This window comes from Papio anubis, chromosome 17 (assembly GCF_008728515.1).
Source record: "Papio anubis isolate 15944 chromosome 17, Panubis1.0, whole genome shotgun sequence".
Classification (NCBI taxonomy): domain Eukaryota; kingdom Metazoa; phylum Chordata; class Mammalia; order Primates; family Cercopithecidae; genus Papio; species Papio anubis.
Genome location: NC_044992.1, coordinates 49,873,195 through 49,888,847, shown reverse-complemented (window position 1 = coordinate 49,888,847; position 15,653 = coordinate 49,873,195). Strand labels below are relative to the sequence as shown.

Genomic DNA, 15,653 nt, shown 5'->3' with positions numbered 1-15,653 from the left:
CACACACACACACACACACACACACACACTTTGGGATTTCACCTGTATACACACACACACACTCTTTGGGATTTCACCTGTATACACACACACACACACACACTTTGGGATTTCACCTGTATACACACACACACACACACACACACTTACTTTTGGCCAAAAGCATAATATATGACACTCAGCTAGCTGTTCGACCACACTAAGCTCATCTCAAGTGTCTGGCAGGTTTGAATTCCTGGCTTACCCCCTGCCACCTTCTGTTTCTAATATTCTTTTTCCACGTCCCTGGTAGTTACCCCAATTTCTCATCTCTCTAGGTGTTACTGTATCCCCATTTTCCCATCCCTTAGCTATAGCCTCATTTTAATATTTTATTTAAAAATCTGTAGCATCCTCAACATTTAAAAATCTCTGCCCAGTTATATGGCACCTTCAGAATAGCCTGTCTTATCATCCTTTGTGCCATCATGCATCTAGTGCCTTTGCCATCCTGCAGCCTTGGGGATCAGGGGCAGGGAAAGGATGCTGACAGTCAGAGGATAGTCTTGGGAGGTCAGCTTAGTGATCAGTGCTACTCACAGCCTAAAAGTATGGCAACCCATCCTTCATCATGGTAGTACGGGAAGTCTGGAGAGGAGAAAGCACCAGTTAGGAGATGCCTCCTCCATGTTAAGAATCATTTCCCTTTCCTGGCATCCCTCCCTTCCATCCTCTGTGTCCTGGGAATGTACCTGGGGGCAGATACCAGGGATCAAGCTCAGGTGGCACCTCTGAAACAAGACGTGGCATAGCTCCGCAATTAGATTCGGACAGTTCTCCCTGAACTCGAAGGGCTTCAGCTAGCTCAGCAGTCATGGGTCGAGGGGTTCGGAAGTGGGTCTTGAGGGGAGCCACATTGTTGAATCGAACACCAGACAGGCAGCCCGAGAAACCTGGGGTGTTGTAGCGCTGGATCTCCGGGTCAATGACTCCTGTCTCTGAGGGAGAGGCAGGCCCAGAAAGAGGGACTTGGACCCAAAGGCCCTGCCACTCTCACTGTCCACAGGTTTCCCACTCATCTTTCCCACCACCCTCACAGCCATTCCCAGGGCCTTCAGTTTCCTTGAGGATCCAGGAACATATCCCACAGCTCCTTGCCTAAAACGCGTCCGCACCTGCAGCTTACCCATCACACGCCCTAGATACAAGGCCTTGGGTGAGTCCAACTGGCTGTCCACCAACAGCGAGAACTTCTGCTCTGTCAGTGGGAAGTAGTCCACCTGAGGTGGGGAGTGGGAGGGTGATGAGGGAACGGGGACCACAAGCAGATGCCTGTGGGCTGGACTGGAGCTGTGTGGACCCTGGGAATATACTTGGGGGCAGATACTGGAGATCTCTCATTCTGTCCAAACTGGCGGTGCCAGCTGGGTGAGTCCTAGCTCAGTCTGAAGTGGGCAACTCCTGGGCCTAGATGTAGGATTTGGTATATATATATATATATATATTTTTTAATTTTATTCATTAAATATTTCTGTGAAGACGATGTCTTGCTATGTTGCTCAGGTTGGTCTCAAACTCCTGGCCTCAAGCAATCCTCCCACTTCAGCCTCCCAAAGTGTTGGGATTACAGGTGTGAGCCACTGCACCTGGCCTATATATTTTTTAAAAACCTGGTTTTGAGCCCCATCTTTGCAGCTTACCAGCAGTTTGACTTTTGGTAAACTACTTTACTTTCCTTTTTTTTTTTTTTTTTTTGAGATGGAGTCTCACTCTGTCCCCTAGGCCTGGAGTGCAGTGGCACGATCTCAGCTCACTGCAACCTCCGCCTCCCAGGTTCAAGCAATTTTCCTGCCTCAGCCTCCTGAGTAGCTGAAACCACTTTACTTTCTGAGGCTGTTTACTGATTTGTAAAACACTTAAATAAGAATGCCTACTGTCTGGCTGGGCATGGTGGCTCATGCCTATAATCTCAGCACTTTGGGAGGCCGAGGCAGGTGGATCATCTGAGGTCGGGTGTTTGAAACCAGCCTGACCAACATGGAGAAACACTGTCTCTACTAAAAATACAAAATTAGCTGGGCATTGTGGTGCATGCCTGTAATCTCAGCTGCGCAGGAGGCTGGGGCAGGAGAATCGCTTGAACCTGGGAGGCAGAGGTTGCAGTGAGCCGAGATCACACCATTACACTCCAGCCTGGGCAACAAGAGCAAAACTCCATCTCAAAAAAAAAAAAAAAAATGCCTGTTGTCCTCTTGGAGCTATTGTGAGGGTTACATGAGGTGACACACATGAAAATCCTCTATACATTCAAATGTGATCTACAAATGTTGAGTATTTGATGTTTTCCTGGATGCCACAACCGAGATCATGAGGTTATGATCTGAACTGGCTCACCTCCCTCTATGCATACCTGGATGAAGAGGTTCCGGTAAACACGGGTGATGTTGACACTGTGGGGCTGGCCGTCGGTCACTGGGCGGGTGGTTAGCTGGTACACGTAGGGGCTGGTGCCCAGCTGATAGCGTAGCTGAAGGGTCCCTGTGGGGTGCAGAGAAGAAATTCAGGGTCTCATCTCCCATGACCCCTATCTTCTAACAGCACATAGTCCTTGTATTTGTGAATCAATAGGAGAATTAGGAGCACCTGGGTGAAGCTGGAGTGGGGTGAGAGAGCCCCGGAGAGCTTACCATCATCCTTGATGAGCACAGCCATGTAGTCACGAACAAAGGAACTGACGTAGAGCAGGACAGCGGGGGCAGAGCTGGTGCTGAAGCTGAAGGAGACTTCCTCTCCCGTAACATTGTAGACAGGCCCACGGTAACCGGGCACAGGCCGACCAGGCCGGGGGTAGTCAGGCAGGCGGTACCCGGGGCCATGGTAGCCAGGCACATAGCCCGGAGTATCATAGCCCGGGATGTAGCCAGGCTCATAGCCTGGCACCGGCCGGCTCAGCATGTGGGAGAACTCCCTGGCTGCAGAGCGCAGCGCTGACTGTAGGTTGTAGCGCATCCAGGTGCCCGGCTCAAAGAAACCACCAATATCTGCAGGTAGAAGCAGGGAGGTCAGGGCCCCACACTGCTCGCTCCCCAATTCAGAGGTTTTATGTCATCCGTACATACATCCTGAGACTTCAGTTTCTGCCACCCTCACAACCCTCCATTTACTTTTAGGTTCCTTTGAGCCCCTCTGTCACAGAACAGACTCTTACAGCCATGGGAAACTTGAGATCATCTGATCCAACCCCTGCATTTTACAACTGGGGAAACAGGCTCAGAGATGAGGAGTGACTTGCTTAAATATACACAGTAACACCGGGCACAGTGGCTCACGCCTGTAATCCCAGCACTTTGGGAGGCCGAGGCAGGCAGATCATCTGAGGTCAGGAGTTCGAGAACAGCCTGACCAACGTGGCAAAACCCCATCTCTACTAAAAATACAAAACTTAGCTAGGTGTAGTAGTGCATGCCTGTAATCCCTGCTACTATAGGAAGGCCAAGGCAGGAGAATTGCTTGAACCCAGAGGGCAGAGGTTGCAGTGAGCCAAGATTGTGCCACTGCATGCCAGCCTGGGTGACAGAGTGAGACTCTGTCTCACATAAAAAAAAAAAAAAGACACACAGTAAGGGGACAGCCAAGATCAGAATGGGGATATCCTGACCCCATGTAGTATATGTGCCACTACTCACACTTCCAAACCAGCACCAGAAATCTGTTGGTCCTTAAATCTTGTATCTCCCTAGTCCCCCACACTCCTCCCGCCAGTAACCCATCTGCCCATACATCCTCCCTATAGGCCAGCCTTAGGGAGGATGCAGTCTTGCTATGTGTGTAGAATCTTGCTATGGGGAATGTCAAGGCTCACCTTAACCAAGAACCAAGTCATTGACGTGTTTTAGGAATGCAGCAATTATCAAATACATTTACAAGAGAGTTCGCCTGTGTTACCATGGTGATGGTGGGAAGGTGGGGAAGCAATTTGCTTTTTTTTTTTTTTGTAGACGCAGTCCTTGCTGCGTCCGCCAGGCTGGAGTGCAGTGGCACGATCATAGCTCACTGCAGCCTTGACCTAGGTGCAAGTGATCCTCCCACTTCAGCCTCCTGAGTAGCTAGGCCTAAGTGTGCACCACCATGCCCAGCTAATTAAGAAATTTCTTTTTTGGCTGGGCGCGGTGGCTCAAACCTGTAATCCCAGCACTTTGGGAGGCTGAGGCAGGCGGATCACAAGGTCAAGAGTTCGAGACCAGCCTGGCCAATGTGGTGAAAGCCCATCTCCACTAAAAATACAAAAATTAGCCATGCATAGTGGTGCACACCTGTAGTCCCAGCTACTCGGGAGGCTAAAGCAAAGGAATCGCTTGAACCAGGTGAAGGTTGCAGTGAGCCGGGTTCACGCCACTGCACTCCAGCCTGGGTGACACAGTGAGATTCCATCTCAGAAAAAAAAAAAGAATTTTTTTTTGTAGAGACAGGGTCTTGCCACGTTGCCCAGGCTGGTCTCGAACTCCTAGCCTCAAGCAGTCCTCCCACCTTGGGCTCCCAAAGCATGCTTGGTGATTTTGATCTCTTTTTGCACCAGCTATCTGTACTATCCCTTCCTTGTCCATGCCTTTGGAGTCACCCATCATCTTCAACTGCCTGACTCCCCAAACTCAGAGCTCAGGAATCCAGGGACAACTCTAATTTTCCATGACGTGGGCTTTACATGCTATTTCCTTCCCTGCCCTCCCTACATCCCATTACACCCTATGGCTTCCTGTTGCCCCGTAACCAGCAGCACTGACCGTGGTTGCAGTATGGCCCATCAAAAGCCGTGAGGTCACAGTCACATGTGTAGTAGCTATAGCGCTCCACGCAGCGGCCTCCATGGAAACAGGGGAGCCGGGGGTGGGCACAGTGGCCTGTACAGTTGGGTGAGGTTCCCTCAGAGGCATTGGCACGGCCCTCCAGGTTCAGAGTCACTCCATTCAGACGCATGGCCCTCAAGCAACCCACAAAGGGGCGTCTCTTAAGCTCTGCAGATCCTGGAAAGGGTAGGCAACAGGTCAAGAAATGGAGGCAGAGCCAGAGACAGGAGTAAGTACTGTAGTTGGAAAGGGAGCCAAGGGGGCTGGAAGAATAGAATAGGATACAAAGGCCTGGAGGGACAAGTGAGACCCTGGCTTGCTCTGAAGCAGAGAGGACTGGCACCTAAGACAGAGGCTCCTGGAAACAAGGCAAGCGGCCTTGGAGGGTGGGAAGGTAAAGGAGGCTTCAGACTTGCCTCTGGGTTGCTGCTTACCCACATAGAGGGGCTGGTCATACTCCATCCAGATGTAGGTCTGCAGTGGCATAGGCCGCAGAACCCAGGGCCGGTGATCCACTCGGAGCCGGGCCTGCTTCACATTGATTTCAGCCCGGACCAGGTGCCACTCGTCATCATTGAACTCAAAGTCGTCTGAGTGTACTGTGAGATTCTCATCCCCATTCCCCACATCAAAGGCGAAGACCACATCCCGGGATGCTGGACAGTGTCATGCAGGGTGGGGGAGAAAAGGACTCAGACCTACAAGATCCTTCATGGATTCCTTGTCCAATACAATCTCTTTACCTCACCTCTTTGGAGCTTCTTGAATATCCCTCCAATTTGTCTGTAGCTTACAATGAAACTTACCAACTGCTTAAAACCTCATACCCTTCGTCTCTCCCCACATCACAGATCCCTGAAACCAGCTTCCCAGCCTCACCTCCCAGGCTAGAAGCATGGCTAATCAGCGGTGAGAGGGACTCGAAGGTCTAGCTTCCTTATGTACAAGGAAGGGACTTAAGGCCAAGAGAGGCCAAGTGAGTGCCTAGGGTCACCTGAGCAGCCATCAAGACCGAGTGAGGGCTAGAACCCAGGGTATCTCAACCCTTCCCATGCTGCCTGTCAAAAGGGCATCTGCCGTTGGCTCCAACCGCAGCCTGCACCTGCCCATGTCTCCCCAGACAGCACTTTCATCTACCCCGAGGCCCTCCCACAGTCTGCCTGCTCACTGTTGAGTTCCACCCGCACATAAGGTCGGCGCCACTGGCAGTAAGGGCCCCCCATATTCTCTAGGAAGACTCCCGAGGGAGCAGAGGTCCTGAAGTAGAAGGAGACATCCAGGCTGTGGTTGGCACGGATTGGGGGGAAGCGTAGTGCAGCCCCAGTGTGGAAGGAAATGGTGTTCCAGGAATTTCCTACAAAAGCAGATGGAGGAAGGTCTTGTCAGGGAGATTGGAGGGTGGAAAAGGAAGAGAACCTGGGGTTGGGGGCAGGGGAAGTTGGGCAAAGGGGGAGAGTTTGAGGTGATGGAGGAGAGACTAAGGAGTGGAATGAAAGAGCAGCGAGGTGCAGACTGGCAATGAGATCACAGCAGGAGCTGGGGGTCGGGCACCCCAGCTAGAGACCCCCGGTGACTCATGCAGCCTAGCTTTTGGAAACTGGAGAGTCAGCTCTGGGAGGGCACACAAAAGGCGATTGCCACTCACGATCGCCATAACAGCGCAAAGGCCTCAGGAAGAACTGGGCCTCGGAAGTGGAGCGGTTCGTGTCCCCTATCACCACCTGAGTGACAGGCAGATGGTCCACAAAGGTCAGCAGTCCCTTGTCAGTTCTCCTGTGGGGGCAGGTTTCCATGGCTCAGACCCAGCCACTCAGCTCCCCCGCCCGCCAGAGTCCTAAAAACCCTGTCTCTTTGCCCCCTCACCACTGGGGCTGGTCGGCATCACAGTTGCAGTACAAGGCAGGGTCCACACAGCTCCGGTCCAGACCACAGGCACAGCGCTGGATCCCAGGCTGGGAGCCTCCCCAGTAGAAGTGCTGCTCCTCATTTCGGCCAATCCAAAAGCTGTAGGGGTAGCCTCCTGGGGAAGAGGTGCAGGCAGCTTCCAGGCCCTGTCCCTCCGTTAGCCTCTGGGCTCCTCTCACCCTTCCAACCAGCCCAGACCCCTCCTTGAATCTTCCAACCCAAAGCCCCAGCTAGCTCTCTGGCTTCCTTCTCCCAGGCCCCCACTGGTGTCTCCTCCAGTTCCGCCACCTCCCTCCCTGACCCCAGCCCTAACCTGCAGTGTTGAGCAGCCGGGAATTGTAGCAGGAGAACTCGATCCACTGTTCACAATGCTGGGAAGCATTGGCAAGGGCACTGACTTCCTCCCAGGATGCATTCCAGTACTGGATAGCCCCCAGGAATGGCCGCTCCATGCTGGAACCTGTCACTCGAGTTGTCCACAGCCTGTCATGTCGCACAACTGTCCACGCTCGGTTCTCTGGGAGACAAGAGGGGACAGAGCTTTGGCTGGAGTTGGGCATTCTCTACCCATCTCCCTGCCCAACTTCACCACCGCTGCTGCAACTCAGAGCCACTGAACGTGGCCAGCAGCTCCATTGCCCCTCTGCCCTGGGCACTCTGCATTGTAGGCTGGAAATGAGATAGCTGGAATGGGTAAGGAAGCTGGAATTTACTTTTTTTTTTTTTTTTTTTTGAGACGGAGTCTCACTCTGTTGCCCAGGATGAAGTCCAATGGTGCTATCTTAGCTCACTGCAACCTCCACCTCCCAAGTTCAAGTGATTCTCCTGCCTCAGCCTCCCGAGCAGCTTCCCAAAGTGCTGGGAGTACAGGGTGAGCCACTGCACCTGGCGTGGGATTTATTTTTAAGGCTAGGTCACAAATTCCTCAGTATCCCCTTACCCTCTGTCCTCCTTTACCCCACCTGTTTAGTCTAACTGCCCCCACCACCACCACCACCACTCTATCCTTCCCAGTTCCCTCCTCACCCACCACCCATCAGAAACACTTACCTCGGATATCACAGTACACTACAAATGGCTTCAGGGGGCCACTGCCATCAGGATCAATAGTGAAGTTTCCAGAAGTTTTCCCACTGAGCCGATAAGCCTCACAGGATTCCTTATACAAAGCTGGCAGATAGTAAGGTGAGACAAAGGCAGTTAGAGAGTTAGAGGGCTGGCCGGGTGCAGTGGCTCAGGTCTGTAATCCCAGCACTTTGGGAGGCCGAGGTGATGGATCACCTAAGGTCAGGAGTTCGGGACCAGCCTGGCCAACATGGTGAAACCCCATCTCTACTAAAAATACAAAAATTAGCTAGGCGTGGTGGTGTGCACCTGTAGTCCCAGCTACTTGGGAGGCTGAAGTAGGAGAATTGCTTGAACCTCAGAGGCAGAGGTTTCAGTGAGCCCAGATGGCACCACTGCACTCCATCCTGGGCAACAGAGTGAGACTCTGTCTCAAAAAACCAAAAACAAAAAGAGAGAGGGCTGGAAGGGCCATCCTCACCATCTCTAGCAGCCTCATGATCCCCAGCAACCTTCTCCTGACCTCCCTTGTCCCTGACTCTCCCCCATACTGCATCTGGCTTACGTGTGTGGCAGGTCTCTCCCTTATAGCCCGTGAGTTCGCAGTAGCAGATGAAGTCATCCCAAGACTGGTAGCAGCGTCCATCATGCTCACACATGTTAGGGCTGCACCTAGGGAAGGGGTCAGGACCAAGGGAAAGAGCCTTACTGGGAGCTGGAGAGGGGGTCTGATCCTTGCAAGCTTCACTCCCAGCTCCTTGGAGCCCCAGAACCCAGCGAGACACACCCCGCCTAGCCAGCCGGGTGTAAGCCCAGATGCAGGGGCACTAGGCAGTCCTCGGGGCTCAAGTACTACTGTTCCCCCTTCCTGAAAACAGCAAAACATGCCTTATTCTACCCCCATCATCCCCCCCTCACAAAAAACCCCTCTAGGACCAAAAACAGATGTGTCATTTCCATCCTGAGCGTGTATCACCTTAAGGGAGGAAATCAGAGGTAAAAGATCAAAGAAGAATCATCCCCAAGCAGGGGACTAAGGAGCAGAGACAAGGAGAAGGGAGACTATTGAGAAAGGCCATTCCTACTGGGAGACCAGGGAAGAGGGCTTTGGAGGGGTCACCTCTTGTTAGGGGCTCCTGGGTACCTATCAGTGATGCCACATGTATCAAAAAGGACCTCAGCATAGAATCCAAGCCGCCGGAACTCCACCAGAGTCAGGTTGACCAGCTGACCATCCACCTTGAGCAGCTCCATGCAGCCATGGAATGCCGTCTGGTTGGAGTGGCAGTCCCATCGACTGGCTGGCTTGGGACAACCTGGAGCAACCACCCCGTGAGACCCTCTCCAGGGGAGACCCCAAAGACCCTCCCCCAGGGAGATGCCAAGGGGGTGCCAGACATAAAGGAAGAAAGGGGACTAGACCCAAAGTGTAGATGGCAATGACCTTCTACTCCCCAAGGCCCCAGAGAGGAAAGAGGGCTTGCTCCCTCCAAAATTCTCCATATGGCCCCATCTGGGTGGACTTAGATGGAGCCTTCCCACCCAGAAACAGAGATCTGGTCAGGTTGGCCCTCACTTACCCCCAAAGAAATATGAGGTCCCTGTCCGAATCAGCAGTGGGTATGACACCCTGACCTCTGCCCCCTCCACATCATCAATGCTGATGACTGCATGGTTTTCCTGTGCCACAAAATTCACCTCGTGCCAAAAGCCATCGTTCAGTCGGTACCCTGGACAAGAATGGATGATAGTGTGGGTGGAGGCAAGCAGCAACTAGGCTAGAAGAATGTCCTGAGTGGGGAAGCAGCCCCACTGTGTCCCAGGAGCAGCCTGTGTGCCCCTGTGATTACACTTCTCACACCCAGTGGAGACCTCTCTGAATGCCTCTTCATTATCCATGACCCAGCAACTGCCACAGAGTCTGCACAGTTATAAATGAGTAACGATCTCCAGGGGCCCTCTGGAACTGGAGAATACCAGGACTCCCAGGCTTCCCCCTTCTCCAAGAATCCTTAGTCCCTCAGATCCGCCTCCTCACTGCCTCCAGCCACTCCCATCTTTTCCCAGTACCCTGGGGCTTCCTGCCCTGCGCCCTTCACTCCCTCTCCCCTCACCAGCATGTAAAGGCCTCAGTCCAGGCCTACAACTTTCTCGGGCTCCTCTACCCTTCTTTTCTCTGCTTGTGCCTCCCCCGAAACGCCCTCACCAGCAGCGAACTGAAGCTTCTTTCGGCCGCTCTGCGCGATGGACACGTTGACCTGCCCTTCGCTGAGTGTCAGCTCCACGTGGCCCAGCCCGTCCCCCAGACGAGAGAAAAGGAGAAGCCCGGTGAGGTCCCAGGTGCGGAAGCGAAATGAGACTGCCAGACGGCCGCGGCGTGGGAAACCGGGCACTTGAACGAAGTTGTGAGGGCCTCCGAAGTTGATAGGGTGCGGTACCGGGTCCAGGCAACGAAACGCCACCTTACCCTAGGGGCACAAGTGAAGACGCATCAACACCCGTGAGCCGCCTCTGCCTCAGCTGGGATTCGGTTTTCACACTGGTCTAAGACCCTGGTCACCGCCCTCCTTCGGTGTTGGCGGGGGTGAGATCTCCAACCAGGACATGACCCCATCCCCTCCAAGCTCGTCCATCTGTGGAGGGGGCCCCAACCCAGTCGGCCCTCGGAACTCTGCTCGCTTGCTCTCGCTGATCTCCACCGTCTGCTAGGCACCCGCTTCTCTCCTTCCAGTATCGAGAGGCAATTTCGGGCCACAGACCAGGCTCCTGCCAGCTTCCCGACAAAGCTCCAGAGTCGGAGAGGGGTGAGGGGGGCATATCAAAGAAACCATCGATTCAAGTCCCTACTCAGTCACTGTGCAGCTGCACGACCCCTGGTCAAGCCACCCCCTGTCTCTGCGCCTTACGCTCCCATCTGTGAACCAAGGTGATTGGACCCGACCACGGCTTCTTAACGAGGGGCCTGCGTGGCTCGTGCACCTCAAGTGAGACCCGCTCTCCTCCCAACTTGAGCATTTGGCTGGGGACTGAGGGATCCTCCGCTTTTATCTGATGTTCAATATCTCTTCCCGCTCCACCTCTTTGCTTTCCACGAGGCTTTGGTATCCTGTCCTCCCAGACCCCCCTGCCCACTGGCCTCGAAGGTGATCCGGGAATGGCGCCGCACAGCCAGGTCTGCGATGTTGACGCGATTGAAGATTACGTTTTCTATGCAGCCGCGGAAGTTATGCCGATAGGCTAGGTTCTTCCGCGCGGCGCCCACCAGTCCTCCGATGAACATCTGCGGGAGAGGTGGGAATGAGGCCCCTTAGGCACAGGAGCGCGCCTGCCTTTCTCGCGCATCCCCGCCGTATATGCTTTCCCAAACGCCAGGTGGGGCTTTGTAAAAGATTTGAAACACACATTTCCCCAGCGTCGGTACTAAAGCTTGCTAGGCCTTTCAAGGCTCGAGTTCAAGCTCTGACTCCAACACAAATCTGCTGCACGCCCTTGGGCAAGTCAATTAGCCTGCCTGGGATTCTTATCTGCAGATGGGGTCAGGGTCTTTAACAACTCCACAAAGTTGTGGGAGGATCCAAGGGACAATTTTCCAACCTTGCCTAGTCCCCAAAATCTGGATTTCCAAACCCCACCTCATTAGTTCTGAAATGGTGCCTGGAAGTCTGCATGCTAACACCAACACCCACAAAAAAAAAAAAAAACAAAAAAAAAAAAAAAAAAACGGTCTTTTTCTGGTGAGCGGCAAGTTTGCCAAGGGCTGCTAGGATATTCAGGAATTGGAATACGAGGTCTTTAAAAAATAATCTTTTTTTTTTTAAATAGAGGTAGGATGTCACTGTGTTGCCCTGGTGGGTCTTGAACACCTGGCCTCAAGCAATCCTCCCACCTCAGCTTCCCAAAGTGCTGGGATTACAGGCATGAGCCACCACCCACAGCCTGAATGTGAGGTCTTACCTCTGAGAGACAGAGAAAGAGAGAGAGAGAGAGACCGACCTGCACTCACTCATCCAGCATCCTGCCCCTACCACGAAATAGCACCTCCCTAGTCTCTCACCTCTGTGTCCAGGTTCAGCCTCTCGAAGTCTCCATTGAGAATAAAGCGCTGCACATAGCCGTCCAGGGTGAAATTTACGTCGCGGCCAAATCGGTCCACCCGCACGTAGTGCCAGTGCTGGTCATTGAGGACTCCGCCAGCGCTCACGGTGGTGTGACCTGGTCTTGGCTGGATGGGACTGCTGCCTGAGGGTGGGGCAGGACAGAGTAAGACCTCAAGCCAGGAGAACTCCATGGAGTCCAAGCTCCTAGGCAGAGCAGCAGCCTGTAACAAAGCCCAGGGCAAGCAGGGAGAGTGGGCTAATAGATCAACAGCCATTGGTGAGTGTGTGACAGGGTAAGCCATTTAGCCTGGCTTCCTGTCTATGAAAGTGGGAACACATGAGCTGCTTCTATTTCATCGCGCGGGTGTTATGAAAAGCTAATGAGATACTCTGTGTGTGTGTGTGTGTGTGTGTGTGTGTACAAGGAAGGAACTGAGGCTCGGAAGTGCCCCATCCGAGGTCACATCTCTGGGTAGTGGTAGAGCTGAGACTGGAATCCAGTTCTCACTCCGACTCCAGTGTTTTGCTAGCACCAAATACTACAAGAAAGGCGTAGTTTGGTCCAGGCCTTAGAGAAGTGGAAGACCAGGCGAGCGCGGCTGCGCGGAGGAGGTGCTGCGAGGAGGGCGGTGAGAGAACTTCAGGGGTTGACCCCCCATCGCACCCGGCCGCCGAGCTCACCCAGGCTCATGTGCAGCAGCAGGTGTGCCCCCTCCAGCTCGATCGTTACGTAGTCGCCCTGGGCGCCCTCGGCGTGCAGCAGAAGCCCGTCCTTCTCCTCGGTCTTGAAGCTGAAGGCGAACACGTCCCACAGGCTTCGGCTGACCCCTCGTGGGAAGCGGTATGAGATGGCATCGTCACCGTCGAAATAGAGTATGTCGGACTCTGCGCAAAGGAGCAAAGGACCGTAGGTGGGCCGGGGACTGGGGAGGCTGTCTGTCTCCCGGGCCCCCTCCGCGCTCTCTGCATGCTTACTGTATGGGCAGCCGTAGATGCCGAGCCTCAAGCCGATCTTGCCGCGTGGGTTCCAGGCCAGGGGCACGATGCGGATGTAGCGCGCGGTGAAGTGGTAGTGCAGGTCATGGCGCACCACCGCAGACTCGTTCACGTTACCAAAGAAGGTCTGAGGAGGTGGGAGAGAGTAGTAACCACGTTCCACCCTCTGCTTCTTTTTTTATTTTATTTTTTGAGACAGAGTCTCCCTCTGTCGCCCAGGCTGGAGTGCAGTGGTGCGATCTCAGCTCACTGCAACCTCTGCCTCCCGGGTTCAAACAATTCTCTGCCTCAGCCTCCCGAGTAGCTAGGATTACAGGCGTCCACCACTACGCCCGGCTAATTTTTTTTTCCCCCCGTAGAGACGGGGTTTCACCATGTTGGCCAGGCTGGTCTTGAACTCCTGACCTAGTGATCCACCTGCCTTGGCCTCCCAAAATGCCAGGATTACAGGCGGGAGCCACTGCACCCGGACCCCCTCTGCTTCTTTCTCCATAGCCTTCCAGCCCACAACTTTCACACCCAGCCAATCTCGACTTCTGGAAAGTAAATACTCTTTGGTCTCCCCTGCTAGGCGGCTTTGCCTGGTCAGTTTCCATAAAGTGTCCTCTCCCACCATCCTATTATTTCCTCAGACCTGAAATCAAATGTCACCTCCTTAGGAAGCTCTCCCAGATTTTACCCTAAAGTGTGTTAAACCCTGTGAACCGAGTGTTTCGTGCACGTCCTAAGTTGACAGCCCCTCTGGACAGAGTCCCTGGAGTGGAGTCACTGCCCCTCGTCCATGCCCTCACCACCGCCCCCTCCATTTTCCCAGAGGCTGGTGCCCCTCCAGAGCCTGGAGCAGAGGAAGCTCCCCAACTGTTACCGCCTTGGTGCCCAGAGTACCGAGTTGTGCCCTCGCTGGTAGAACGGTGTCCAGCTGTCCACTCGGTCGCCATAGAGCAGCATGTAACGTGTGACCCAGTCCCAAGAATTAAAGGAGCCTTGTGTCGCCACGGCCCGGATCCGGTGCTTCTTCATTAAGTCTATCTGGAGCCAGGGATTCGGATCCCCAATCCGTGGTGACCACCCGCTTATGCCTATAGAAGAGACAGGAGCTTTAACCGGCTATCCTTCTCCCCGAAGCCCTCCAGAGACCCCTACCCTGCCGCGGTGCGCTGCCAGTTCACAGCTGATGTTCCGCGGAGCTCACCGTGCAGCCTGGCGAATCGCGGAGCCGTAAGGAGACTGTAGTAGGAGGAGGCGCCCAGGGAGCGTGCATAGAGGGGACCCACCAGCTCCTCGTCGCAGCCGTCTAGGGTAGGGAAACCGACATGTTAGCGCTAGCACCTCCCAGGCCCTTCCAAAGGCCCGCCCACTTAGCCACCGAAGCTTCCCTTCTCTGCCCCCAGCCACCACCCCCAGAGGCACGCCCAGCTCTACCTTAAAGCCATCTATCTATTCAATCCTGGCTGCAGCAACAGCTGCATGCTCAGAGGAGGCTGCCTTCTCCTTCTAGGGAAACCCCTAGGCTACACCTATAGGCCCAAGGCCAGACCCTCCCTAGCTAGCCCAATACCTGCCCTGGTTTAGTACTTCCCCAAACTCAATCCTAAACCTCAGCATCTTCCAGAACCTAAGTCAGCCCAAGACACCAATCCAGCTCCAACCCTAGCCTCAATCCCACTCGGCCCCCAAAACCTGCACCATCCCCAAATACAGGCCTTGTACCCAACCTCAGCCAGTCCTAGCACCATCACCAGCTCCATGTCCAGCCTTAGCACCAGTCAGGGGCACCAGCTCCTGCTTGGATCCCAGCCACAAAACCCAGCCCCAGCCACAAACCCCAGCCCTAGCCACAAACCCCACTCCTTGGCCAGCTCCAAAGTCCAGCCTCAAGCCCTGGAAAAACCTTAATCCTAGTCTCGGTCACCAGTATACACTTATCCCCCAGCCCTAGCCTCAAACCCAGGCACCAGCTCCTGCTTGGATCCCATCCCCAAATCCCTGCCCGGCTGACTTCATCCTCGCCCCGGAGCCCAGCCCCAGCCCCCGGGCGCGCGCGGCAGCCTCAGAGCTGCAATGCGGAGCGCGGGGGAGAGGCAGGAAAAGAGGAAAAGATGAGAGCCAGCGGGCGCGCGCCGGCCGGGAAGGACCCGCGACCACCCAGCCGCAATGCGGTGCGGGGCCCCCCTGCAGGCTCAGGACACCTGGGCCCAACCCCACCTGCCTCCAAGCCCAACACTCACAGTAGCCCCAGCCCTCGGCTTCTGAGACCGCGGCGAGCAGGATGCAGAAGAGCCGGAGACGCATCATGCAGGGCTGACGGTCCCGGCAGCCGCCTCCCTGTGAACGGCTCCGGCTATGGCTCGAGTTCTGGCTTGGGCTCCAAGCTCTTCTCCTGGGGTTTGCAGCAGACGGCTCTCTCCTCCTTACCGACCCCTCCCTCCCTCTTTCCTTTCGCCCCCAAGCGCGCTCTCTCTCTTCTCTCTTCTCTCTCTCTCTCTCTCTCTCTCTCTCTCTCTCTCGCTGTCGTTCCTGGTCCTCCGCTCTCTCTTCTTTCCACCCTCTCTCCTCTCACCTCCCCCCTTCCCCAGCCTCTGTCTCCTGGCACGCGCCGGTTTCCCGGACCCCGCGCAAGCGCGTGCCTCAGCCCTGCTGCGAAAGGGCGGGGGTAGAGAGCCTCTAGCCACCGAGAAAACCCCAAGTAACCCGAGGCTGCCCGGGACTAGGGCCACAGGGGTGAGGATAGGGAACCTAGGGCCAGAAGCATCCTGTAAATTTCAAG

General features: G+C 54.7%; 2 protein-coding genes and 1 long non-coding RNA gene across 6 annotated transcripts in view; 2 read left to right on the top strand and 1 right to left on the bottom strand.

Moving 5' to 3' along the window:
• Window positions 1-1,200, top strand: part of EZH1 (enhancer of zeste 1 polycomb repressive complex 2 subunit) — a 48,365-nt gene extending 47,165 nt beyond the window's left edge. The window contains exon 21 of the mRNA XM_021929215.2: window positions 1,079-1,200. Coding sequence (XP_021784907.1) covers window positions 1,079-1,106 — 28 coding nt within the window. The 3' untranslated portion in view covers window positions 1,107-1,200. The remainder of the gene's footprint in view (window positions 1-1,078) is intronic.
• CNTNAP1 (contactin associated protein 1) overlaps window positions 1-15,445 on the bottom strand; it is a 17,094-nt gene extending 1,649 nt beyond the window's left edge. Inside the window, exons 1-23 of one of the 4 annotated variants that reach the window (XR_639216.3) lie at window positions 15,115-15,445; window positions 14,079-14,180; window positions 13,772-13,965; window positions 12,866-13,013; window positions 12,572-12,775; window positions 11,848-12,032; window positions 10,930-11,073; window positions 10,000-10,261; window positions 9,374-9,523; window positions 8,938-9,109; window positions 8,359-8,465; window positions 7,779-7,898; window positions 7,042-7,245; window positions 6,687-6,843; window positions 6,469-6,596; window positions 5,992-6,177; window positions 5,258-5,479; window positions 4,761-5,000; window positions 2,667-3,020; window positions 2,390-2,517; window positions 1,155-1,259; window positions 732-977; window positions 580-627 (exon numbers count right to left, since the gene is read on the bottom strand). Coding sequence is in view for 3 of the 4 variants with exons in the window: in XM_003913093.4 (XP_003913142.2) it covers window positions 580-627; window positions 732-977; window positions 1,166-1,259; window positions 2,390-2,517; window positions 2,667-3,020; window positions 4,761-5,000; window positions 5,258-5,479; window positions 5,992-6,177; window positions 6,469-6,596; window positions 6,687-6,843; window positions 7,042-7,245; window positions 7,779-7,898; window positions 8,359-8,465; window positions 8,938-9,109; window positions 9,374-9,523; window positions 10,000-10,261; window positions 10,930-11,073; window positions 11,848-12,032; window positions 12,572-12,775; window positions 12,866-13,013; window positions 13,772-13,965; window positions 14,079-14,180; window positions 15,115-15,181 (3,862 nt within the window). In the remaining variant the exon portion in view is untranslated. Of the gene's footprint in view, window positions 1-579; window positions 628-731; window positions 978-1,154; window positions 1,260-2,389; window positions 2,518-2,666; window positions 3,021-4,760; window positions 5,001-5,257; window positions 5,480-5,991; window positions 6,178-6,468; window positions 6,597-6,686; window positions 6,844-7,041; window positions 7,246-7,778; window positions 7,899-8,358; window positions 8,466-8,937; window positions 9,110-9,373; window positions 9,524-9,999; window positions 10,262-10,929; window positions 11,074-11,847; window positions 12,033-12,571; window positions 12,776-12,865; window positions 13,014-13,771; window positions 13,966-14,078; window positions 14,181-14,308; window positions 14,902-15,114 lie in introns of those variants that run through there. The other 3 variants (XM_003913093.4, XM_009190688.4, XM_009190687.3) reach the window with 3 other exon arrangements.
• On the top strand, window positions 4,961-5,570 carry LOC103878852. Its single transcript, XR_639214.3, has 2 exons — window positions 4,961-5,052; window positions 5,372-5,570. It is a non-coding gene; the product is annotated as an uncharacterized LOC103878852 (long non-coding RNA).
• Window positions 15,446-15,653: the final 208 nt, after the last annotated feature.